This window comes from Indicator indicator, chromosome 29 (assembly GCF_027791375.1).
Source record: "Indicator indicator isolate 239-I01 chromosome 29, UM_Iind_1.1, whole genome shotgun sequence".
Lineage (NCBI taxonomy): Eukaryota > Metazoa > Chordata > Aves > Piciformes > Indicatoridae > Indicator > Indicator indicator.
In genome coordinates this window covers 4243728-4269546 of record NC_072038.1, presented here as the reverse complement: position 1 = coordinate 4269546, position 25819 = coordinate 4243728, and the positions used below count along the sequence as shown (strand labels likewise).

Genomic DNA, 25819 nt, shown 5'->3' with positions numbered 1-25819 from the left:
CAAAACAACCTCCTCCAGTGGCCAGGTGGGTTGGTGGAGAGCCTGGAGGTAAAGATGGAAAAACGGTGACCTGTAAATCAGGATGTTGCCAGCTGAGATCCTCTCAAAACTGAGGACATGAGAGTAAATGCTCCACTTAAGGCAGGGAGGCTGGGGCCATGGAGACAGCTGGATTTCAGCAGGTGTATCTGGATGGGTGGGCACTGGAGAACGGTGGTCGAGCGAGCAGTGGTTCTGTGAGCAGTGGTTGTTCATGGCAGACATCCCTCTGGACTCTGCAGGACAAGGTGAAGGAGGCCTGAAGGATGAGCACACACCTGATGACCTCACTGCAGCAGAGCTCTGAGTGCACCGAAGGAGAGCTCCAGAGCTTCGAGTGCCACGGAGGGTCTCTGCCCACAGGAGGAGCTGTCCAGGCACCATGGCAGCATCTGGGTGAGGCATCCTTGGATGGTTCCAGGAGGTCCTGCCATCTGAACACAAATGTCCCACTGGTGGGCAGCCTGCCCTGGCTCAGGCCTCGTAGAACTGCCTCTCCATCTGTTTGGTGAGGGTCCCGCTGGACATGACGGTCCGGCTGACGACCTCCTTGGTGACCTGCTTGGTGAGGGTGCTGCTGGCGCTCTCCACTCGCTGGGTGGTCATCAGCATGCCATCTGCAACGAGAACCTCGGTGGTCAGGGCACTGTGCTAAGTGTGGGGTCACAGGGAGTGGGATCTGCTCCACATGATGATTCCTGGCAGAGGTTTCTCCTTAAATCCCACTTCTCCTGCTGGAAAACCTCTCTTTATCCCGAGGGTGGTGGAACACTGGAACAGGTTGCCCAGGGAGGTAGCTGAAGCCCCATCCTTGGAGATATTCAAGGTGAGGCCCGACAGGGCTCTGGGCACCTGAGCTGGTGGAGGATGTCCCTGCTGACTGCAGGGGGGTTGGACTGGGTGACCTTTGGAGGTCCCTTCCAACCCAAACCATTCTATGTTTCTATTAAGGGATTTGCTGTGGCAGTCAGTAAGAGGGATCTCCTTGCAGCTCCCCAACTCTGCATGTTGCAGCATGAACCCATGAGGCCATGAACTCAAGTGGGACAGCACTGGTATGATTAACAATGGCCATCACACTTCTCTGGTTCTTCCTGCTCTGAAGAGACCTAACCTTGCAGGAAGGGCTGTGATTGGTCCCTAGTGATAGTCCTGGGGGACTTTCAAAACTCACCATTCCCTCTGTGTCTGAGCAGCACATGAGGAAACAACTGCAACTACCTCTGGAGCAGGGACATGGTATGGGAAAGGCCTGGGATCTGCTCCTCTTCATCAATCCTGCCTGATGGACCCTCCCCTCCCTGCCTTTGACACTTGAAGTGAAAGCATCTCCAGCCCTTTGGACAAGCAGAGTTATCCTTTGCTTTCTGAGGGGTTCAAAGCAGACAGTAAGAACCTACCTGTGAAGTGGGGCTCCAGGGAGGAATGGCTGATGCTGGTTTTGGTGGTGTACTCAGTGGGGAAGCTGTACACTTCACTCATGTACTGCTGTCCTCCAAACTGGGAGAAAGTGCCTGGAGAGAGGGAAAAGGGACAAGTCAGATAAGAATCATAGAATTGTTATGGTTGGAAGGGACCTCAAGGATCTTCCAGTTCCAACCCCCCTGCCATAGGCAGGGACACCTCACACTACATCAGGTTGCTCACAGCCACATCCAGCCTGGCCTTAAAAACTTCCAGGGATGAGGCTTCCACCACCTCCCTGGGCAACCTGTGCCAGTGTCTCACCACCCTTGTGGTGAAGAATTTCTTCCTAACATCCAATCTGAATCCACCCATTTCTATTTTTGTTCTATTCCCCCTAGCCCTATCACTCCCTGACACCCTAAAAAGTCCCTCCCCAGCTTTCTTGTGGCCCCCTTCAGATACTGGAAGGCCACAAGAAGGTCTCCTCAGAGCCTCCTCTTCTCCAGACTGAACAGCCCCAAATCTCTCAGTCTGTCTTCATAGGAGCTTCCAACCTCCTCAACCCTGCACAGTGAGCACCAACAGTCAGCTCAGGAGGTTTCTCTTGCTGACGTCAGAGCCAGGTTTAGGAGGAGCTGGGAGGACAGGGGAGGTCTTACACCTGTGCAGTGTAGGAAGCTGCCTCCAAGTATGTGTGCAACCAGGTGTAAGAGAGAAGTTTCATAATCAGATAAAAGCTGGCAGGCTCTCATGAGCCTCCCTCATCCAGTACAGCAGGACTGGGACAAGTGCTCCCAAGGCACAGCAGTGTCAAGTCAATTTCTCTGTGTCTTTCATGGAAAATAGAATCACCACCAGAGCTGGAAGAGTGCTCCAGGAACTGTGTTGCCTGCTCTGAGAGCTTTCTTGTCTTTGTACCTCCACAAAGCCATGGTACTGTACCTCCATCCTGAGATTCAATAGTGATGATGCCTTCTCTCTCTGGCCCAAAGCCCTGGGTGGTCTTGGCTTGCACTTTGAACTTGTAGGGGATATTCTCACTCAGGTGGGGCACAGTCAGGGTAGTTTCTGGGTTGTCTCCTTCGACATAGATATTCCTGGGCTCCCCTAATCCACACAAACACACCAGCAGTGAAGATAAACAGGAGTGATGGTCCCTCCAAACACACTCCCCCCAATTCTAGCTGCTGGCTTGGCTTTCTCCAAGCTTTATGCCACCACAGACTGTTCTACTAAGAAGTAAGTCAACCCTATTTTAGTGCAGTGGTGATCCTTAAAAAGCAACCCCCACTAGGTTTGGGCTGCAACAAGCTACAAGGGCTTCCTCTTCCCACCATGCTTATCACACCAGACCATGCAATGACACAAAGCATCAGGGTCCAGCAGCTCCCTGGCCTGGAATAAGCCTCCACCAATATATGCAGACAACTTTGTGGCTGGTCCCAGCAAAAATGCAGCAAATTCCTGCTGTTTGCTGGAGGTATCTTCTCTGCACAGGGAATTAGGCTTCTACAGCCTGAGAACCATACCTCCTCCATGCAGCATCTCACAGGAGATCATGTAGCCCAAGATGGAGCCATTGGGCTTGCGGGGTCTCTCCCAGCTGAGCTGCAGGGAGTCAGGGCTGAGGGCAGTGAAAACCAGCGGTCCAGGAGCACTGGGGGTGCTCAGTGTGAAGGGTGAACCTGCAGGAGCATGAGCAAGAGGTCAGTGTCACAGAAGGTGGTGAGGAGCAGCCTGGGAGGGGTCTGCACACAGCAGGTCTGAAGCGAGCTGCAAGGTCTCGGCTATGTGGACAGCTAGCGGCAGGTGAGTGCGTGAGGAAGAGGGAAAGAAGGGAAGAAGAGCTCAGGATGTGGTAAGAGGGGGAGAAAACAGCAAGTCCAGCACTGTAGACAGCAGCAGAGGCCTCAGTGCCACCCTTCTCCTCACCACTATCTAGCTCACCTGGCACAGGGCTGAGTGGGCTCTGTGGGTCCACCTGGGACTCTATGGTGATGACTCCTTCCCTCTCGGGGCCCCAGCCCTCCTCACTCTGCGCCTTCACCTTGAAGATGTAGGAGTGGTTGGGCAGCAAGTCCTCTACCACCACTGAGTTCTGGCTGGGGTTGGGGATGGTGAGTCGGTGCACCTCTCCTGGGACACAGGGAAGGGGACATCAGCATCATGTTGCAGGCACAAAGACAGAGCCATGCTTTCACCTAAACCCTGCCTCAAGCAAACCACCTGGAAAAGCCATCCAGAGCCCCTCTCCAACCACTCCCATCACATCTTGCCACCAAGGATGAGATGTTGTTCCAAAACCCAAAAAAGGCTTGGGGCAAACAACAGCTTCTTGAAAACTCAAGGATTTTCAGTCCATGAGAATTAGCTTTTCATTGACTGCCTCAAGTTTCATGTATGAGATTTTCATTCCAATCCTTCCTCCAAGTCCAAGCTGATGAAAAAGCCTTCAGCTAAGATGTTTAGGCTGGTGGAGAAGGAGTGACAAGGTGTTTTTTTGGAGGAGACATAACTCCACAAGCAACCCCAGGAAACATCCCCCCAGTAGAAATGGGGTATGAGAGGTGTGGGATTGCTGAGACATTTCCTCAAGGCTACACAAAAAGCAGAGCTGGGACCAGTCCCTAAATCCCAAAACAGCTGAGGTTGGAAGGGACTTCTGGAGGTCATCTGCTCCAAGCCCCCTGTTAGAGTGGAGAGCTGGAATCCCCCCTCCCACACTGGCAATAGCCAGGCTAGCTCAGTCCGGAAGAAAAATTAAAGACAGTCTTAAAACCATCACACCCCCTTATGGTCATCTAGGCTCAGTTGCCTAGGAGAAGACCCAGAGCAGGCCCTCCACCACCAGCTGGCTGGTCCAGCTGCTGACTGACCTCCGTTGAGGAGCTGGTACTGCATGCTGTAGCCCTGCACCTCCTTCTCGCAGTGCGGCTCCTGCCAGCTGACCTTCAGCGAGGTGGGGCCCAGGGCAGAGAACACCAGGCGTGTGGGGGTGTCAGGGATGCCCACTGGCAGCCTGGGGTCTGAGGCAAGAAGAGAACATCAGGGTGGAGACCTGGGGGCTAAGGAGGCTTGGGGAGAGGAGGGAGTGGCACGCCTAAGCGTGGGATGGTCCTGATGGTCTGGGGAGAACGTGGCATGATGGCATCTCTGCAAGCTGGCCTGTCGTGAGGTGGGACTGGCTGGCTCTGAACACCCACAGTGAGTTCCCATGGCCTTGGGGTGCCAACCTTGGATGGGACAAGTCAAAGTAAGCTTCATGCCCTTGTACAGAGAGACTACAGTAGGGACCCAGGTGCTGTGTGTGGTCCTTGCTGATGTTGAAGCACCCTGTCTGGTCTGCTAGGAGCTTCACAGACACCTTCAGGTGTAGCTAAGACCAGCTCTAGTCTACAGCTAAAGCAGCTCAGCACCTCCAGGGACTGTTCAAGGGTATGGGGGCAGCTGGGACCAGGACTGGGTGCTCTGGCTCCCCCTCAGCTCAGCCCACTGGGACACAAGGCTCATGGTGAGCACAGCAGCTTCCCAGGTGACACTCAGGAACTGAAGCCTTTCACTTTGGCCAAGCAGCTTGCAGAGAGACATCTCTCATGCAGCACATGTTCTCCCCAAGTGTTCTCCAAAGACCTGTGGGGTAAGACTGAGAACAAGAAGCATGTTAGGAACAAAGAGGATGAGGACAATATGCTGATCATCTCGTTAGAGCACGGAGGCAGTGGTGGTGGTGGTGGTGTTAATCAGCCCAGGTAGATCGAAACACAGCTGAAGTCACCTGCAAATGGAAAGGTGGTGTGATGGAGGCACAGGCTGGGTCAGGAGGAAGATCAGTGTGGCACACAGCAAGCCATGGAGAGAGGGTTTGGGGCGAGCAGTGGATGGCAACAGCTCATGGGTGGCTGGTGATGGGATGCATGGCTGGGAGGAGACGCTGGGCAGAGCTGTACCTATGTACTTGCAAGTCCCTGCAGACCCTTCAGTCATGATTATAGAGTCCCGACAGCCAGTGCTGGGGTAGTAACCCTTCACCTTTGCCCTGCTCCTGAAACCCACATCCCGAGGCCGTGGGATTGTCCTCCCAGCATCTTCATGGATGGGAGGGAGGAGTCTCCCTGGGTAATCTACAGAAGCAGTGCAAGAGAGAGAGAGAAAAAACACCATTGGAGATTTCAGAGCAGGTTCAGCCCAGGTGCTGGCTCCTGCAGAGATGACTTTCTAGGCTCATATTTGAAGAGGCTGTTAGCAACCTTCTGTCAGTGCCAGCTGATGTACACGTGGAGCTGAAAGTCAACCATGCTGCTAGATAGACCAAGGAGAAGAGACAGGTGCTCTTCCCAGAGTGCTTCCTGGTGTGAGGATAAGGATGTAGCCTATTGTGGTAGTTTCAGGCTTTCCCAAGCACTCTGCATGTGTGGGATGAGAACCCTTTCCAAAATGGTCTGGGAGCAGGGTGGCCTCAGCAAAGCACCTGCATGTCAATGGTGAGGACATGACCTTCCAGATCTACCTGAAAGGATGTTGTAGAGAGGCTGGTGTGGGTCTCTTCTCACAGGTAATTAGTGATAGAACAAGAGGGTAATGGCCTCAAGCTATGACTGGGTAGGTTTAGACTGGACATTAGGAAAAAAAGTTTCACAGTAAGAGTGGTCAGGGATTGGAATATGCTTCCCAGGGAGGTGGTTGAGTCACCAACCCCTGGATGTGCTTAAAGGTGGTTTAGATGTGGTGCTTGGGGATATGGCTTAGGGGTGAACCTTGTAGGGTAGGGTTCTGGGTTGGACTTGGTGATCCTGAGGGTCTTTTCCAACCTGAATGTTTCTGTGATTCTGTGATCTCCAGTTCATAGGCCACCTGAGCTGTGAACACAGCCCAACAAGACTTCAAGGGCATGGGTCTGAAGGCAGTCATGAGGGTGGAAGGGAAGGACAGGTCCCATCACCACAGAACTCACCGTGCCCTGTCAGCACTGTGGAGTAATCTCTCGTCAGCGAGGAGCTCCCCATCACCCTCTGCTCCTGCTGCATGTGGTGGTAGCTGGTGTTGGCTGTCCTGGTCAGCGTGCTGCTGCCACTGCCAGGGAAGGAGAAGTCCACTCGGCCGTTCAGCAAGTGCTCTGTGAAAGAGAGCACACTGTGAGGAGTGTGGCTCTGGGCAGGGCTGCTGCTGCTCCACTTTCCATGGGGAGGAAGCAGGAGGCATCATGGTCCCATGATGCTTTGACTGCATCCCAGCTTCAGCCACTCTGGGAGGTTGTTCTGGAGAGCTACATCTAGAACAAGCCACGAATACCAAACATGACAATGGGGAAACAAACAGGAAAACAGAGACTTTGCCCTGCACACAAGACCAGAGACACCCACAGTGCCCAAGGTAACTCCAGACCTCGGCCTCACTGGGACACTGCACTGTGGTTCTTGCCATGCTCTCTCCTTAGATGCAACATTAAAAAAAGAAGGTGGAAGAAGGAAAACAGCCCTGTGTAGAGGTGGTTTCTCCAGATCTCACTCTGGATCCCATCTCAGATGGATCTGGAAAGCAAACTACTTTGTTGTTCTGGTGCTTGACAAACCCCCATCCCTCTTCCCAGAAGGCCAGCAGAGATCATCTGCCCACGAGAATGATTTCTGTTTAACAGTCCAGCAGATCTGCCCCAGAAGCTCAGGGCACTTTAATTAAGGTGAGGAGCTGCCCTTGGAGGTGGCACTTAGCAGGTATCATCTGAGTTTGCTCCTGCTTCGAAGGTCCAGCCTTTTGTAGATGCAACTTGCTAGCAGGCTCCCAAGTCCGTGCCAAGATGGGGGTTACCTTAACACTCTTGTGAGCAGACACAGGAGGAAGGTTTTGGAGCAGACCACAGCACATGAACAGTGCACGACGCCAACAGGAGGATGAGCACACAAGGGGAGGAAGGGGACAGGTACTGGGGTAGACCCCAGCTGCTACCAGCCCCTCGGCTCAGAGCAGGACGAGACAGGACACTCAGTGCCGTAACAAAGTCGTCCTTCACCTGCTTGGGGCCGGGGCGTCCTGCTCCTCCTCAGGCTACCAGTGGCCACGTCGCTGTCCTCCTCGTGGAGGAGACCCTCGGTGTCCGAGGAGAAGTGGCTGCTGCCAGAGAGGCGAGGAATGGTTTCAGGGGGGAGCCTCCAGGTGATGCGGCGAAGATCCAGATCTTCTCCCAGCAGCTGCACATATTTCCACCTGGAGCCTTTTGGGACAAGGCAAGCACTGGTGTTGGCATGATCTGCAGGGGACAGTGGGCTACCCACCACCTTCATGCTGCTGGGTGGGGAGGGAAAGGGGCAGGCCCTGGTGGGAACAACACCAGGTCACAGCCTGTCTCGCCAAGCCTTGGCTGATGAGGTCAGGCGGTGCAACCATCGTGTGGCTGGCAGATGGAGGATGGTGGGAATGGAACATGCATGAGGCTTCCTCAGCCCCAGGGCTCTTTTCCAGCCCTGTGTCCAGCACAACAAAAGGCAAACGTCAAAGTCCCACCACATGCCTGTTCCTGTCACGAAGAGTCTGTGACAATTGTCCTCTGCTCAGGACAGCTTTCTTCCTTGATGTACACTCAGATGGTCGGGCTCTTGCTGTTCCCATTACTTTGCTCTCTGAAAGGACCATGGACTCGCCTCTGGATCCCAGGCCCCGGAGAACCCATCCAGGGAAGACCCTCCAGATCCTTCTGACAAACTTCATTTCGCTTATGGCCCATCTTCTCCTCGTTGTCCCAGTACAAGACAAGGGAGCCAGCCTCATTCAGAGAGTGAAGTGATGGAGGAGGAGAGGCCAGTGCCTTCCCAGCACTTGGAGAGTTCCTTCCTGTTGGCTTGGCGAAGAACCTGAGGGACTCAGAGTTCTGTGCCTTGCCAGCGCTTGTTTGCTGACAATAACTCTCGTGGTCCAACCAAATGTCAAGAGCAAGGGCAGATGAGCAGGGAGGGCCAGGAAAAGCTCCTCTCCCACCCCACGCTGAGATTTCTTTCTGCCTCATGGCCACCACAAGTAGACACTGATCTTATTTACACTGCAACTAGCCAAGAGTTCACATGGCTGTAGCTACTGTGCTTTGGACAGGCTGATCTCCACCATCTCCATGACTTGGACCTCCTCATCACCATGAGGAGGAATGAAGCTCATGACTGAAAGCTGTTGTTAAGGAGAATGGATGTTAAAGGTGACCCTTGTAAAACTCCAAGCAACGTACCTGAGTCATCAGAGACGCTGGGACGCTTGCTGCCAGCTGGGGAGCGAAGCACATCCGCGCTGTACATCAGGTAGCTGTCATAGTCCTCACCTCCCTCTGCATCAATGATGGGGACATCAGGGATGATGGGGACTGGAGAAGAGGTGGACAGTGCCATTAGACAAGTAGCTCAAAACCACACAGGTCTCCCATGCTTCAGTGTTCACCAGGGCGGCTGGTGGAGCAGAGCGAACACGACGTGGAGGAGCAGCTGGGGTGACGGGGAGGCCCTCCCAGCACTGCTCCTGCACCCCCTGCTCCCCACCCAAGCTGGGCAGGAACTCACTGGACATGGGGCGCTTGGGCTGCGTAGCAAGGTTGATGGTGGCTTCTCTCTCTGGTCCCCAGCCAGCAGCATTTTTGGCCTTCACCATGTAGCGATAGGGCTGCGACTCCCGCAGGTTTTCGATCAGCACCATGCGCTTCTTCGGGTCTTCAACCAGCACCTTCTTCACTGGGCCAATGGGCACTACAAACACCAGGATGCTTATCTCCCACACCAGGTCTGGAGACACAGAGGACCCCACCACACCCCACCCTTGGCCAACAGGCTTGCTGAGGTTTGGCACCAGGGCACAGGGTGCTATAGGACAGGAGCTATTTGGGCTGCTCATGACAGGCATGGCATTGTCTCGGGGAAATTCCCAAACTCAAAGTTCAAGTCAGCCTACAGCAGAGGCCTCATTTTGCTTGTGTGCCACCAAATGGCATCTTCCCGTCACCCCAGCCCTAGATCTGGACCTACAAATGAAGTTTTTAAGGTGAAAACCAGCACAAAACACTATGGAAGTGAATGGGAACTGAGAGCACTCTGGGCTTTGCAGGATTAAACCCTGAGCGCCGATTCTTCTGCACTACTTCCCCCAAGAAGTGTCTCCTCCAGAACCCAGTTTGGATAAGAAACATGGTTAGAGCTTTTCTGGTTCTGCTGCTGCCTGGGACTAGCCCAGCCTGTGGAAGATGTACTGCAGCCCCTTAGGCTGGCGGGACTGCCCCATTCAGAAAATGAGCTCTTACCATTGTCCTCATTGACAAGTCCATAACTGACTTCATAAGCTGTGATCTCCCCGTTGGTTTCTGCAGGCTCAGCCCAGCTCAGCTGTGTGACAGTGGAAGACACAACATTGAAAGCCAGGCGGCCAGGCTCGCTGGGGACTGGGAAGGCAAGAGAAAGGCTCCAGGTTACCACAAGTCAGCACTCACAGATGCTCAGAGCAACCTGGATCACAGCTGGGTTGCAGTGGGAGCTGCTCAATGCTTGTCTTCCAAACCATCAGAAGCTCAGTACTATAAGCCTGGTGCACAGGCACCAACATGCCCCCGCAGGGAGGGAAGCAAAGCGCAGAGCCTCTCACCATCCTCCATCGTCTGGCAGTGGATGATGTCAGAGTAGGCTCCTTCACCCATGGCATTGTAGGCACAGACTTGCATCTCGTAGTCACAGAAGGGATAGAGGTTACTCAGCTCTGCTGATGGGGATTTGACATCAATGAGATGGGCTTCTGACTCGGGGTCCCCTTGGATCCAGTATTTCACCTGGCAAAGCAAGAGCAAGCCATGATTCCTTCAGATCTTCACTCTATCCATCACCCCATCCCTTGTTAGACCTGCTCAGGGAAAGCCAGGGTGTTGGACCATCTCTCTGAAAGGGAGGCCAGGATAGCTCAGGCATTTCATGGTAAGTGATGGAAAGGGAGATGAACCCATCAGGAATCTTTCTTGCAAATCCGACATCTGCCCAGCAATGGTTGCTCAAGGTTGGAGTGGGCTAGAAGGGATGAGCTTGCTCCCTCCTTTGGACATCTTCTCCTAATCCCATTGGCACAATTGATTGTGTGAAACATCTGCAGATGGCAACCCCTGGGATCCACTCTCCCCTTACCTTGTAGCCCAGAGGTTTTCCTGGAGGAGGAAACCAGCAGAAGCGGATTGCCCTGGAGCCAAGAGCATGGGCATTGGGATTAAGTGGTGCACTCAGGCGGCCTTTGGGGGACTGGGAGACCTGACTCATCGAGGGGACACCATCCACCACCTCTGCAGACATGAGGAAGGAATGTCACATCAGTGCTAGTGCTCCAGGCAGAAGGAGAAGAGGGAAGCCCCTCTCCAGCACTGCCCTGCCACCCCAAGTGAGCCTCTCAAAGATCTTCTGAGGGGCAAATCCCCACCACAGAGAGGGAAACTGAGGCGCTTGGTGATTACATCCCGCAAAGCCACACAGCAAGTTGGCATGAGAGTCCAGCTCAGACACTGCAAGTCCTGCACCTCCGCTGCTTCTTACAGGCTGCCCGGGTAGGAAGAAGTGAAGAGAGCACCTTGCTGCCTCTGGAAATCTTTAGCTCTGTCAGCTTGGTCAGCTTTATCTTTAGCTTGGTCAGCTGCCCTGTGCAGCCACAAGAGATGGAGGAGATGGGCAGAATCTCCTCGAGTTGCCCTGTTGCTTCTCCTTAGAACCCATAAAGTCCAGCTAAGAGCTCTCTGGAGCCTCTCCAGCCTCAGTGCCTGTCCCTGAAGCAGCTGTGGTTGGTCCTGTCACAAGGGATTTTCTTGTACCCCCAGTAGTCTTGACCAGTACTGTGGTAAACACCTTTATGTTACTGACCTACTCGGTGACCACCCTTACAGTTTTGCTTCCCCAGCCACAGGAACCACCAAGCACTGCTCATGGCAAGTCATAGATTCATAGAATGGTTTGGGTTGAAAGGGACCTTAAAGATCACTGCTATGGGCAGGAACACCTTCCACTAGATGAGGTTGCTCAAAGACCCATCCAACCCAACTGTGGACACTTCCAGGGAGGAGGCACCCACGACTTCTCTGGGCAGTCATGCCTGTCCCTTATTTTTATAGCTTTTTATTCAAACCCCCAAGGAACAAGAAAGGCGAATTCCCTCTTCCTTTTGCGACGTAAATCCATCTCCTTCCCACCCACTGCCTATACTCAGCAACGCCTCTAGAGGGGGGCCCGAATCCACCGGCTGGAGGCGGAGGAACCTCAGCGTCACTCTTTTTGGGTGAGGAGCCTGCCTTGAGCTCTGTACAGTTATCACCTCGAGGAGTGCTGGTCGGGTGTGGAGGTCCCACCCATTCCCCACTGCCTGGTTGCCAGCCCCTACCTGGGTCAGCGATGGTCACTGTGGTCTGGGGGTATCGCCCGATCTTGGCACCGTGCTTGGGATGGAGCAGGTCAATGGCGAACTGCTTGACCTGGTAGTTGTGCAGGAGGGTGTCGATTTCGGTCAGCTCCAACAAGGGGATCTGCACCTCCTTTCGGGTCTCCCCAGGCTGGAAGACCAGGTCACCCTCTGTGAAGATGTAGTCCTGGAGGAGAAGGATGAAGTGCGTGATTATAGCCCACAGCATCCAGGGAAAGGCTCCCAGAGAGCTTCCTACCATCTTCCAGTGAATCCCCACTCACCTCCCAGTGCTCACAGCTCAGGGGGCAGTTGGTGCCCTCTGCCTCAGGTACAGGCAGGATCTTGGGTCCCTGAGGCACAGGGAGTAAGGGATGGAGGGGAATGTCTGTGCCTGTGCTAACCTCAAGCCTTGGGTCTCCCATCTCCTAGCCACAGGATCGTTAAGGTTGAAAAAGACCTTCAAGATCTTCAAGTCCAGCTGTGAACCCAAGCCACATCCCCTCCTGATCCTGAACATCTGCTCTCCTGCAGCCTCAGGGTTGGTTCCTTCCCAGCCCCCTGTGCCCATGTGTTCCTGTGTGCAGGGCCAGGAGCATCAGCCCTTACCCTGCCGTTCTTGGCGGTGAGATCCCGGGTCCGGTAGGTGACTTGAGACTTCCCATTGTCTATGATCTCCCGGAGGACTGGGATCTTGGCCACCTTATCAAAGCGGCTGTGGGAATAGGCTGGCTGCAAGAAGGTGATGAGGCTGCTGGCTGCAAGGGGCAGGAGAGAAGGAATGTGTAGAGCAACATTACCAACATGCAGGTGTCCTCCCTGAAGACAGTTCCTATCACCCATGGCTGTGAAACATTACTGCATGGGCTGGAGACTTCACCACGCATGGCTCCTGCTCCCTGCTCAGAACCACCAGATGGGAAGCAGAAGCAAACTGGTGAGGACATTCACCTGCCCCAAGCACAGCATAACAACAAAGAAGTTCTACTTTACTCCAGCAATCTGTGAACTGCTGCAGCAGAAGCTTATGGTCAACCCTAGATCTGTCATGGAATTGGTAGCATCTGAACTTGTAATGATCCAATGTTTGGGTCTTTACCATCAGGGAAGATGACCCTTCTCCACTGGATGCTTTAAAAGATGCTCTAGTTTAGACCCAGATGAGTTAAGATAGGAGGCACCAAGCAAGTCCCTGGTCTGTGGTCTGGGGGAGGTCCGACACGTAGGCTGTGAAATCCTTGAGTCCATCTGGACGTGGGACACTCGGACACAAATGCCCTGCATCTTGTGCCACAGCTGCAGCCCTTCACCTTGTTCTTTGATGATGGTGATGTTGACAAGCCTGCGTCCAATCTCTGCGACACCAGTGGGGACATCAATGGCCTCCACCTGCAGCTGCTTCTCATCATCATCCTCCTCCCTGATGAAGAGTGGGACACGGACATCCACCAGCTCCACGGCCTCTTGGAACTCCACCATCCCATGAGCATCTGGTGTAGAGTAAGGGGTAATGTTGAGAGGTGGGAACTGTGCTCCTGCCCAGCCAGGGGGGAGCCCTGGGCTCTGCTCCCTACCTTGATCTGAGGTCACAGTGTAGTAACCCGGTGAGACCTTCAGGTCATGGAAAGCCTCGTGAGAAACGTGCTTCTCCACCACTTTGATGAGCTCTGCCTTGGCTGAGCGAGGGGCAGTGAGCACTGTGTCCACAATGGTGTGGTCCTGCCTGTGACCAGTGGGAAGAGAAAGCCAGGGTGGGAACTGAGGCCAGGGTGGCTCATCTCACACAGCAGCTGGAGGGGCTAGTGAGTGCAGGAGCCATTCAGCCACCCCACACATAGCTCTGCAAAGAGGGAGAAGCAGCACAAGTTCCTCTTACCTTTTCCCAGAATTCGGCTGTACCCTGGGGGGAAAAAAAAGAAGTCTGAGTGAGTAACAGCTTTGGGGAAACAAAGCTCCATGTGAATCACAGCCCTGCACAGGTCTGAGCCATGGCAGCTGCCCTGCAGGTGCCAACCCATCACCCAGCACAGCCTGTGGCCCCATCACATGTTCCCTCCTGCCTGGCTACTCCCTCCAGCCCTGGGTTTCCCAATGCAATGAGGAACATGCCCACAGGGAGATCAAATCTGGCCAGAGCCATAGGGAGGGCATAACACTCCCTGCTCAGCACCAGCACTCCTTCATCCTGCACCAGGCCCTCATGACTTTGCCCAGGGTGGACACTTCTGAGGTCAGTGGGAATTTTCCTATTGAGCACCACAAGACCAGGAGTTGTGTCTGTCTGTAGGAGTCTCAGGTCCAAAGCTAGATGCAGCTGAGAGCAGCTGCACAGCTGGATGGGCTCTGCTTTGCAGCCTGGGGGGATGAAGCACCTCACTAGGCTTGTGCTTGTGCCAGGGATGGCTCACAGACCACACTCCCTCCTGGCATCCCAGATTTCACAGCCCAGCCTTCTGTTCCCTCATCAACAGAGCCCTGGGGGAACCCTGCCTTGCAGGAGGTCTCTCCTACAGTGACTCACCTGAACTTGGTCTGCTGGAGCTTGTGGCAGCCAGGGATGTGCTTGAAAACCTCATTCAGCTGCAAAGAGCGAGGAAGGACTTTGACAACACATCCCTTGCGGAACAGGGGTGCGTTCAGGCAGCAGACACTGCTGCCAGCAAACACAAGAGCCCTCTGCCCACCCCCAGGGCCTCTCACCTCACCCTGCCACACCAGGCAGGGACCACCACCTGGTTTCTCCCCAGGATATGACAAGAGGCTTCGAACTGAAGCCAAACAAGAGTTTCAGACCGCATGCCCCGAAGCAACCCTCAAATTTCACCAGTGTGACCCTTGCATCAGTCTCACAGCTGTGATCTTTCTGCTTGCTTTCAGGAGGAAAGATTGCTTCTTCCTTTCAAGAGTTGCCTGTGCCCACGGGGAAGGGACTCCCCCCCCTCCCCAGCATTGCAGACACCCCCACAGCGTGGCTGTCTCCCTGTCCCACCCCAAGACCCCCTCAGGCTCCTACGTTCTCCTCCACTTCCTTGCGGAGCTGCTCGCACTCGCGGGTGTCAGGTTTCACCAGGTTCTGCGTGAAGAGCCGAGTCAGCCTCAGGGACAGCCCGTAGGGAACTGCAAAGAGGAATTCCCGAGTCGAACTCCTTCCTTCTTGGCCAGAGAAATAACCCAGCCAAAAGCTGGAAGCCAGGGGGCACGTGTGATGCTCGGTGTCCAGATCCTGTATCACTAGCACCTGGACTCCATAGCACCAGCAGAGAAAACCCTCTGAGAACTGGAGGGCTAACTGGGAAGCCCTCTGCTGGGTGCAGCAAAGGGAACAGTGTCCAGTGGTGGCTCTGGAGTGATGAGGCAGTGAAATCAAGGCTGGGCCACTGATCTGATGAGACTACGACCCATGTGGGGCACATCCACCACACAATCAGGTTGTTAGGAGGTCTGCAAGGCTGCCACCTGCCCTAGGACAGAGCTAAACTCAGGAATGTTCTGCTCAGCTTCCTCCAGGATGGAAGCAGATAAAGGAAAAACCTCCGTTGCGCTTGAGCTTGGAGATAACACCACAGCTGCTGGAACTGTGGCCACCACCAAGGGTTTGTGTCCTTTACGGCACCCACAGAATCTCTTCCCTTCAGATCCCTTCCAACCCCCAACACCCTGTGATCCTCTATGCCCTACTGCTCAGACATGGCACTCACTGAGGTCCTTGGGGCTGGTGGCAGCGAGGGAGGTGAGGCCCTGCTTGTGAACGTTGTTGTTGATCTTCCAGCGGACTGTGTCCCGACCCTTGAGGGATCCACTGCGGACCATGGGGGTGTCCAGGTGGTCAGAGGACATCAGGCTGTGGCGAAGCATGTAGTGGTCCTCCTTGAAACCAACAGTGCGACCTGCAGAGCCAAGGGCAGGGGCAGAGTCCGGGCAGATGAGGATAATGCCAGCCAGCAGCTTCCCAGTGCTTTGCTCTAGGGAATCTTTAGGGCTTCCACCACACTAAAGGTGTTGGGATGTCAGGAACGGAGTGGGGAGGGCAAGGTTTGTCCATGAGTGAGGAAAGCACATGCACCAGCTAGGCATTACAAGGGACACTGGTCAGGGGAGAGCCAGCAGCAGGATTCCCAGTAGGACACAGCAGGGTGTGGCACAGAGAGGAGTGGTGGAACAGCAGCTCAAGGGCTCCTTGACTCAGGCTCTCTGCTAGGAGCTTTTCTCCTGATACACCTCCCCAGCTGAGAGAGCAGGATGAAGATACTTATCCCAGCATGCTCCCCCCAGCCCAGGAGGGCAGTGAACCCCCCCCCCCCCCAGATCCCTCTCCCTCCAGTCCAAGGGGCCAGTACCTCGTGCGCAGCAGGGGAGCAGGGCCAAGCAAGCCTAGAAAACAAATGGCCAAAGACACCATCACTTGGAAGCCAAGGGCAAAACTCCACCTCTCCAGCTGGGAGGAATCACACTAGCAGGGATGGGTGGGCAGTGGATGGAAGAGGCTCTGGAAGCTGGTTTCAGCCAGAAGTCCCTTCAGTGGGAGCAAGCCCACAGCAACTCATGTGGGTAACAGCAGAGGTGCTGGGTACCACTGGGACCCAGCCCCTGCCAGTCTGTCCATGCTGAAGGCTGGCTGGGTTCTGGAAATGTGTCATACTTTTGGCTTTTATCAGGTCCTCTCCCTGGGCTGGGACACCTGGCTGACGCACTTACCTTGCAGCAGGCACAGAACTTCCAGCAGAGCAGCAGAAGTAGCCCCAGGAGTAGGATGAGGAAGATGAGCAGTGGGATGAGCCAGAGGAAGCTCCCTGGTGGACACTCTGCAAGTGACAACAATGTCAATCCCAGGCATGGGGTGTGAAGGGAGGGAGTGGGGAGACAAAGACAGGGGGAAGGCTGGATCACAGCTCTTCTAAGGATAAAGCAGTGCAGTTCACCTTGGGAACTTCTCTCTTGGTTCTAACAATGAAAAGTGCTGTTCAGGGAGCATTGTCCCACCTTTCTGCTCCCATCCAGCCATCCTGAGGGGCTATTCCACACCTCACATCAATCCCTGCCCATGGTGGCAGTGAGAAGCCATCAATCCCTAAAGGTGCTACCCTCCACTCCTGGCAGTTCATGTGACAGCCAATGTTGCCCACCCTGTCACACAGAAAGGTGGGCAGGGAGGTACTGCCCACAGCTGACCTTGCCACGGGGCAGAGCCAAGGCACAAAGTCGACATCTGAGGCACTGTGGAGCAGATCACTGCTGGTGCAGACCCCAGGCTGGACATCCCCTCCTGACAGGTCCCTGCTCACCTTTTTTCTTCTGCACACGGACAGTGGTGTTGGGCTGGACGCTGGGGTCTCCCTCTAGGGTATAGTGGTAGGTGCAGTCATCATCCTCATCCTGGAAGGAGCAGTACTCACTGGCCTCCTCTGCAGAGGGAGGGGGCATGGTTGGAAAGTCATCAGGACCAGGAAGAGCTTGAGGAGCAGCCTCACACGCACAGGACAGGACCCACAGGAGACACACCACACGTGTCTGCACCCAGCTCTGCTTCTTCTTGTACCTTTCTTCAGCTCCTCCACCATCTGGATCTGGAGCTGGCAGGTGTCACAGTTCCCTTTCGTGCTGCCTGTTCCCCAGGCCTGGCAGCGAACGCAGTCCCGGATGCTCTCACACATGGCCTGGAAGCCCTGGGCACAGAGGCAAGGAGGGATGGTCAGGAGACAGCCCCTGGGGACAAGGGAAGACATCACCTCCAAAAGGCACAGCTGGAGAGGCAACGCTATGTCCTTACCCTGGTGCCCCAGTAAGGTCAGAAAGAGGTAGCACCAAGAACAGGCATCCAAGGAAGGATTTATAAACACAGGAGCCCAGCTCAGCCAGCTCCAAAATCTTTTATACCAATAGCCTGCAGCTGGGCAGTGAGTAGACCTTCTTCAAAGGTTTTAGGTGGCCTATTCAAAATATGACCAAGACAGCTTTCTCCATTCCCACTGTGGGGTTATCCCATGTTTGTCAATGGGAAACTGAGGCAACCAGACCATGAAATGTTTTCTTTCCAGTCTAGAGGAGAATGAGAACAGGTCAGGAATGGAGCCTCAAAACTCTACCTATCAGTGTGCAGGTAAACACAGATGGACATTCTGCTGGTGAACTGGAAGGCAAGGAAAGCTCAGGGCTGCAGAGCAGCTCCCACCCTTCCTGGCCACTGAAAGCAGGACACAAGACCAACCCTTGCTCAGGATTTTGCTCCTGACCGAGCTGTGCCTTCATCTTTGCTCTGCTTCCCTTCCCTGGAGACTCTGTGTGGGAAGGAGAAGTGACAAACTGGGAAGGACCCCAGGCTGAGCCTCACCAGGGAGTAGCTGATCTCACAGGTGGAGCTGGTGTAGAGCGAAGCTTTGTCACAGATGCATCTGCCACATTCACACCTCCCGTGGTTATTGCAAATGCCCTGGCAGGGGAGAGGTGACAGCTGGCATCTGAGAGCAACCTCAGACACACAGTGGCACTGCCACCCAGAGAGCTGCCAGCTCCGGGTGCCCCTGAGCTTCAGAGGCACCAGGACCGTTTGCTGCAGCCCTGCTGGGTCTGGCTGTCCCTTGCGCAGGCAGGGCAGGACCTACCCCCCTGCTGTCGATGCAGGTGTCGTTGCTGGTGGGGCACTCACAGCCCGGACCCTCCCAGCCACTCTGGCACACGCAGGCACCCTTGGAGCAGCGACCACGATCTGTGACACGAGACGAGGAATCACCTGCTGCCCAGCACCATGCCGCTGCCCTGGCCCTGCCTGCTGCCATGCCGCCGGCTTTGGGGTGCAAAGGGGGCTGCAAACAAGCTCCATGAGCTCCTCCCAGCACATTCGTGAGCGCAGAGTCCCCAGTGCCCATCACCGGTCGCTCATCACCCCCCATGCCAGCGCCACTATGCCAGGTGCCACAACACCAGAGCAGGGCACAGCACAGCCGGGCTGGGGCTGGCCTCACCGTTGCAGAGGAAGCCGGAGGTGCGCGGGCACTGCAGGACGTCGTACTGGCAGAAGGCGCCGTCGAAGCGCTGGGTCAGGCCCTCGGCGTAGCACTGGCACCTCCCGCACAGGCACTCGCCCCGCCCCGAGCACGGCTCCGCGTCCCCGGGCCGGATGCAGGCTTCGTGGTTGGGGGATGAAGCCGGGGAGCAGTCACAGGTGTCCCCTCGCCTGGCGGGGAGGAGATGGTGATGAGAGAGGCAGGAGCAGAGCGCAGCTCCTGGGCACGGTGCCCAATGACAGGACAAGGGGCAATGGGTGGAAGCTGAGGCATAGGAAGTTCCGTGGAAACAGGAGGAAGAATTATTTCATTGTGGGGGTGACAGAACCCCGGAACAGGCTGCCATGGGGGGTTGTGGAGTCTCCCTCCCTGGAGGTATTCAAGACCACCCTGGATGAGTTCTGTGTGACCTGGTATAGGTGATCCTGCTCTGGCAGGGGGGTTGGACTGGATGATCTCTTGAGGTCCCTTCTAGCCCCTAACAGTCTGTGATTCTGCGTGTCACTTGTAGGTCCCTGGGAGAGGTATGGAGCTAGACCAAGTTCTTACCAGCCTGGGTGGCAGATGCACTGTCCACAAGCAAAGTCCCCATGGAAGCTGCACTTGGGTGAGCTAAACTCCTGTTGCTGTAAGAGAAGAGGCATTGCTGGATGAGCTCAGCTGCCCTCCACACCTTTTCAGGAATCAAAAGACAGATTTAGAGGCAAAGTGTAACCACAGGACCAAGCTCTGCCATAGGACAACGTGCCCAGCTTGACAGAGGTAGTGATGATAATCTCCTTGGCCAGGGTGAGGCTCCACTAAAGCAACAGTGAGGGGCTTTAGTGGGACCTGCACATGGTGGTCACCACATTCCCTCCCCAGGCTGGCCAGGAGCAGGACCTCTCTCTGCAGCAGGTACCTGCTCACAGGGACACACGTCACAGACGACAGAGGCTGTGACTTTGAGGCTGTCACTCAGGGACGTGGGTTTCACATGGATGACTCCCTGGCGGTCTTTCTCAGGGAGGCTGCAGACATGCTGCCCACCAACGTACTCAAGAGCCTTCATCCGCACCTTGAACTTGCCCTGGGAGGAAAGGACAAGCCACAGGGGTGAGCCAGCTTTGCTGGACCACAGCTGGGCCAGACTGGCCCGGGGTGTAGAAAGGAGGGACACAATGGGGGGTTCAGCCTCTCACACAGGCTTTCCCTCTGGGGCCATTCAGGACCTTACCACTTCCCCACGGGTGATGTGGAAGGAACCAGATTCTGTCTTTTCATACATCGAGGAGGTGAACTCTGTCTTCAAGGCTTTGGGGACAAAGTCAGCTCGGATGTCCATCTTGGAGCGGATGCGCTGGGTAGCAGAAGACAGTCAGAGTGTTGATTTTCAGCAGCAGGCTTGGGACAATCCCATGACCTGCCCCAGAGGGGCCACCTCCTACCTCATGCTGGCTCTCCTGAGCAGGAGTTGCCCACCCCCTGCCTGCTCTGGAGTGACAGCAAAGCCCCAGAGAGTTGTTACCTCAAAGGCTGTGCGGAGCAGCTCCACGATGTTGGAAGAGTCCTCCTGGAGCACCCCGATCTCAGAGATGGGGAAATACTTGTGCAGCTTCTGCAAAGAGACAGGAGCCAAAGCCTTGGGAAACCTCCTTTAGCACTGAAATGCACTCTGCTTTCAGCAGGGCTTGGACTTAAGCCCTCAAAAGGTCCCTTCCAACCCAAATTACTCTCCAGCTCTCTGTCCCCACTGCTTTACACAAAACAGACATCAACGTGAGACAATCTCTAGGACCCCAGATTCTGGCACCAAATAATACACCCTGAGACCTCCTATGACACAGAGCAGCCCCCCAGCACCCTGTGGCACCTTCCTAAAGTATCAAGCTGTTGATTTTACATTTTGGGAGAGGTGAGAGAACACTTTCTCCTCACAGCCGAGCTGCAGGCAGAGGAGCAATGATCCTGGAGGAAAGGTAAGCCCACGTGGCCACTGTGGTCACCTGTGATGGTTTGAAACTGTCTTTTTAATTTTTTTCTTTGCAAAGTTCAAAACAGAGAAAGTGAAAGAGTGTAAATAAGTCACTATTGGGTGTAAGAAAGCAAAATACTGATTGTTCTAAACACTTCCATTGGATAGATAGAAATGTTTAAGAACTATTACCCAAAACAAAGTAGGCACTCTGCACATTCTGCGTTCGGCAGTGGGGGCAGTTGCTGGGCTGTCTGGCTGCTGTTTCTTCTTCTCTTCTGGCTGAAGATAACACACTGACCTTGGCAGCTAAGTTAACAACTTTCTGCTTAACTAACTCTGCTTTCTGTTCCGGGGGGCCTGGGGGGGAAGCTCCTGGGAGAGAGAGAGGCCCCTTTGGGAAAGGTCCCCTTTGGGGGGAAGCAAAGGGAGATCGGTTGTGCTTTTCTGTTGATTGTATATATTTGTAAATGTTGTGCATTTTGTATATTTGTACATATTCATTGCATTTCATCATAGATTGTAGATTTTGCTTGTAAATACAGCCTTCATTTGCTTCCAGACTGGGCTAGCCTGGTTATTGTCAGTGTGGGGGGAATTTCAGCTCACACTCACACATCACCTCACCTCATAGTAGCTGTAGGAGTGGTTGGTGACAGCAAAGATGGGGATGATGTTGTGTTGGCCCAACAGGCGCACCAGGGTGGGCACTGAAGGATAGTCCTGCTTGGTGTCATACACGTAGGTGCCACGGGTGTCCAGGTGACACTGCTCATCGTTTCTCGCCAGGATCCCTGCCAGGACGTTGGTACCATCAGCTTCATAATGGAAGGCAGATTCAGTGGAGAACACGAGCAGGTGAGTACTGTCCTTCCTCCAGCCAATCTTGTCCTACAGCCAGGGAGAGGCAGAAGGGACATTTAGCACTGTGCCCTCACAAACCACTTCACAGCACTTGCAGGCATTGGCAGAGCAGCACTGACAGGAGCTGGAAAACCCAAGGGGCAAGGCACCACCTCCACTTGGCCCCAAACACAACCAGCCACATGGTCCTGGTTATCCAAGCCAGCAGGTCCCCAGCTCCTCCACCTGCACCACCCCCCACCTCGGATATCTGCCAGCAGCTTGGTGCCAGGCACGTGTCTGTGTACAGGGAGTCAGCCCACACTCTTTGGGACGTGCATGGAGCTGTGCTCAGCTCTCAGCCCAAGCGGCTGCTCTGCAGGGAGCAGGCTTTCACCACCATGGGCACAAAGCTGGACAGAGCAAAGAGCACACACCAGGTGTCCAGCAAGCAGCTCTTGTGCTGGGGATCAAACAGCAGAGATACAGACACAGATGCTCCAAGAGCCAGGAAAACCTGGGAATGTCAAACAACTTGGCACTAGGAGTGTGCTGCTGGGAAGGGAAGAGCTGACCAAGGCTGAAGGTGTCCCCTGGTTCTTTGGCTGTCCCAGTTGCCTAACACAGAATCACAGAACTAACCAGGCTGGAAAAGACCTTCAAGATCATCAAGTCCAACCTATCACCCAACATCATCTAATCAACTAAACCATGGCACCAAGTGCCTCATCCAGGCTTATTTTAAACACTTCCAGGGACGGTGACTGCACCACCTCCCTGGGCAGCCTATTCCAATGTCCAATCTCTCTGTCTGTGAAGACTTGCTTCCTAACATCAAGCCTAAACCTCCCCTGGCACAGCTTGAGACTCTCTCCTCTCATTCTGTCACTGCTTGCCTGGGAGAAGAGGCCAACCCCCACCTGTCTACAGCCTCCTTCAGGCAGTTGTAGCCTGCAATAAGGTCTCCCCTGAACCTCCTCTTCTCCAGGCTAAACCCCCAGGTCCCTCAGGATGTTCTTTTGCTGACCACCTAGTAGAAGGACTGCTCATTAAAAACAGAGCCCTGAGCACTGTCACCTTGCAAACAGCTGTCTGCAGGATGGCATCAAAGCCCCCCTCAGGGGCATCCAGGTTGCCGGAGATGCGCTCCTTCCTGAGCTCCTGGCTGAAGTGGTTGATGTTGCTGGTCAGGCGGATGACGTTCTTGAAGGAGAAGGGGGAGTCAGCGTTGTTCCAGGGCTCACGTAGCCTGGGAGAGAAGGGGAGAGAAGGGGTGCTGTGGGTGGCAGGGGCAAAGGCATGCCTGGCTGCAAGGAGAGGAGGTGTGGAGAGAACTGGGGAGTCCCTGCAGCGAGGAGATGAAGTTGAGTTTTCAAGCCATCGGCACTGGGAGGCAGAAGGGAGAAGGGCAGAGGCAGAGAAGAACAAGACATGCAATTTGTCATTGAAGGTCTGAAAGTTGAGGAGGCATGGTGCTACAGCAAGCCCTTAGCACAAGGTTGGGAGGCCAGGGGAAGATACTGGCAATGAAGGAAGGGGATGGACAGAGGTTCTTGCTCCACAGATGGTGAAGATCAAGAAAGCCATGGAGAAACAGAAGGTGCCTGCCCTCTTCTCTGCTCCCATCCCAGGGACCCATTGGCCTCACTCACTTCTCAGGTCTCATGTCTGTCTGAGGGGATGAGACTTTGTCCACAAACTTGCCAAATCCAATGGTATAATTGGAGGTCAGATCTTGCAGGAACTCCGCTGGGAGGAGAGGAAGGGAGGGAGGAATGAACAAGTGAATAAAGAGATGTCTGTGAGGTTGCTGCTCCAGAGAAAGAAGTCCCCTCCTGGGCATCTTTTCTGCTGATCAGGTCTTAGATAACACTCCCAAACTATGAGCTTTTAAGTTCTTTGGGTTTGGGGCTTGTCTTTATTGGGGTGGAAATCTGTACTCCCTTTGGTAGCCGCTTTCCAAGGCTGGAGCTTCTGCAGTAGCACACACCTCATCTATAGTTTCAAGATGCCAAAGCCACCACACAGATCAGCTCTGCAGGTCATCAGCCCTGGAACTGGGCTGAGAGAGCAGATATGATGATCCTTGCATGGTCAGGAGAGACATCCCTCTCCAAAGCAGTGATCAGAAGGAACTCTAATTAGCACATATGCCTTCAGCCCTTTGCCAATTACAGCTTTTTCTCTCTGCTGTGGGCAGGAGTGAGCTGCCTGCCTTCAGCAGCACAGGAGCTGGTTCCCTCTTCTCCCAGCTCTGGTCTCACCTAGTTTTTGGCCCATGCTTTTGAGGTTGTCCAGGTCATCAGACATAGAGTAGGAGAAGTCCATGAGGATATAGAGATCCACAGGGCTCTCCAGAGGCTGGAAGACATCCATGTTGAAGCTCATCTCCTCCCCAGCTCGAAGACTCATGAACATGCTCTGGGGGGACACCTGGGTCCTCTGCAGGGATGTGTTGATGCTGAAATTCTGTGAAGAAAGAGGGATGAAAAGGGGATGGACTCCATCTCCTGGGGTGGGCTCCATCTCCTGCACACATGCAACAAGGAGGAAGCAAGGAGATAGATGGGAAGCAGGAAGGCAGGGACCATCACACTCCCTTCCCTTGTGTACAGCTGGGGACCAAAGCAGCCTCTCCCACATCCATGTGTACCCAGCAGGGCACCTCGTCCAGACCTTGGCATTTTGCTTACATCTGTTTTGCCTGAAAAGCCACCCCAGCCCTAAGTGACCAGGGCTGGCTGCCAACAGGTTCATCAGCCAGCAAAGGCAGAGCACTGGCTTTGAGCAGACCCTACGTAAATAGAGGTCAGGACTTGGCGCTCTTCCTGCTGAAAATTCTAGAGCAGGACGAAGGACATGGAGGACACTGGGAGTGGTGGGGCCCCTGAGAAGCAGCCAAGCAAAAGGGCTGTCCCCTCAGCACCCACCTGCTGGGTCCTCATCTCTCCCCTGGTGTACACGACGCTGGCCTCCCCGCAGCCGGACCGCAGCAAGTTCTCCCGCAGGTCGCAGCGAGGCTCCTCAAAGCTCTGCCAAGGGGGCAAGAACACCTTCACCACCCCAGAAAGCAGCAAGCCCTCCGTGCCAGGGGGAAAGGGTCCCCTGCTGAAACCTTCAGTGAGTCTCTGGGAGCAGGAGCAGGGCAGAAGGATGGGGATGAATGTCACACTGAGGAGCCAACAACCCCCAGCAGCAGGGAAACGTGACCACCAGTGAGTTACTGCATTGTCTGGGATAAGACTCTTCCTCACACACACTTTCACTGTTATTTTCTGATAAGCCCTTGTTTTGCAGCAGGGGAGGTTTATGTTGGACATGAGGAGCAATTCCTTCCCCAAAAGGATTGTCAGACCTTGGAACAGACTGCTCAGGGCAGTGGGGGAATCACCAGCCCTGGAGGAATTGAAAAGCTGTGCAGATGTGGTGCTGAGGGAAGTGGTTCAGTGGTGAACTTTGGAAGTGCTGGGTTAACAGTTGGGTTTGATGATCTGAAAGGTCCCTTCCATCATAAACAATTCTATAATTCCTGCAAGTTTGGCTCAGGCTCCCCGTTTGTCCACACCAAAGAAAATTCACACTTCAGTGTTTCCCATCCAGCCCAGCTCTTTGCAGAGAGAAGCTGGATCCAGAAGCTGTCACAGCCCCTGGGTCACCCTCCTAGCTTTCATCCAGGGTTGGTGAGATGCCTCTGTGAGTAGGGTGGGAAGTAGAGCCCTGGGCTTGCCTGCAAGGTCTCACCTCATCAGTGCAGAAGGAGCAGTCCTTGTCCACTCGGATGCACTCAGTGCAGCTCTTGGCCCGGGACAGCACACAGCGGTTACCTACCAGGAGAGATCAGGGCATCAGGAATGGAAAAAGCCATGGGAGGGCATGAGAAAGTCTGGGCCCATTCTTGGAGGTTTAGCTTGGGTAGTCAGTGGAAGCTGGCTACAAACCAGCAGTGGGGTAGCAAGACAGGAGGCCCAAATGCTGGGGAGAATGAAGACAGGAGGAGAAGCACACAGCAGGTCTTATCTGCATTGCTGGGGTGTGTGCAGTCCTCACAGGGCAGCACCAGGGGGTTGGACCTACCACAGCTGCACTTACTTTTGCTCCTTTGGCAGAGGCCAGTGCCACAGAGCAGGGACAGGAGGAACAGCCCAGCATACGCCTGTAGTAGAACACCCATCCTCTTCCTCCTGAAATGCAT

The 25819-nt window shown here is 54.6% G+C and overlaps 1 protein-coding gene across 1 annotated transcript; it reads right to left on the bottom strand.

Moving 5' to 3' along the window:
* Positions 1-513: 513 nt before the first annotated feature.
* ITGB4 (integrin subunit beta 4) lies at positions 514-25819 on the bottom strand. The gene is made up of 40 exons (XM_054393680.1): positions 25717-25819; positions 25369-25451; positions 24558-24659; positions 23892-24096; positions 23280-23376; positions 22705-22876; positions 21412-21675; positions 20338-20427; positions 20047-20169; positions 19732-19899; positions 19380-19456; positions 18789-19000; positions 18429-18532; positions 18158-18256; positions 17366-17492; positions 17112-17231; positions 16525-16631; positions 16167-16200; positions 15528-15716; positions 14843-14946; positions 14351-14409; positions 13706-13729; positions 13404-13552; positions 13140-13319; positions 12439-12587; positions 11812-12016; positions 10578-10729; positions 10051-10231; positions 9713-9850; positions 8982-9164; positions 8657-8788; positions 7454-7654; positions 6398-6559; positions 5394-5567; positions 4323-4472; positions 3394-3582; positions 2976-3131; positions 2389-2553; positions 1440-1553; positions 514-656 (listed from the first exon to the last, which is right to left on the bottom strand). Exons 1-40 carry the CDS (start codon positions 25817-25819, stop codon positions 514-516), a joined length of 5586 nt encoding a protein of 1861 aa, XP_054249655.1.

Coding starts and splice junctions, on each gene's coding strand:
- ITGB4 (XM_054393680.1), bottom strand. CDS start 25,819: ATGCATTTCAGGAGGAAGAGGATGGGTGTTCTACTACAGGCGTATGCT. Junction 24,660..25,368: donor GCTCCTTCTGCACTGATGAG/GTGAGACCTTGC, acceptor CCCCCTTGGCAG/AGCTTTGAGGAGCCTCGCTG. Junction 19,457..19,731: donor ACGTGTGTCCCTGTGAGCAG/GTACCTGCTGCA, acceptor CTTCTCTTACAG/CAACAGGAGTTTAGCTCACC.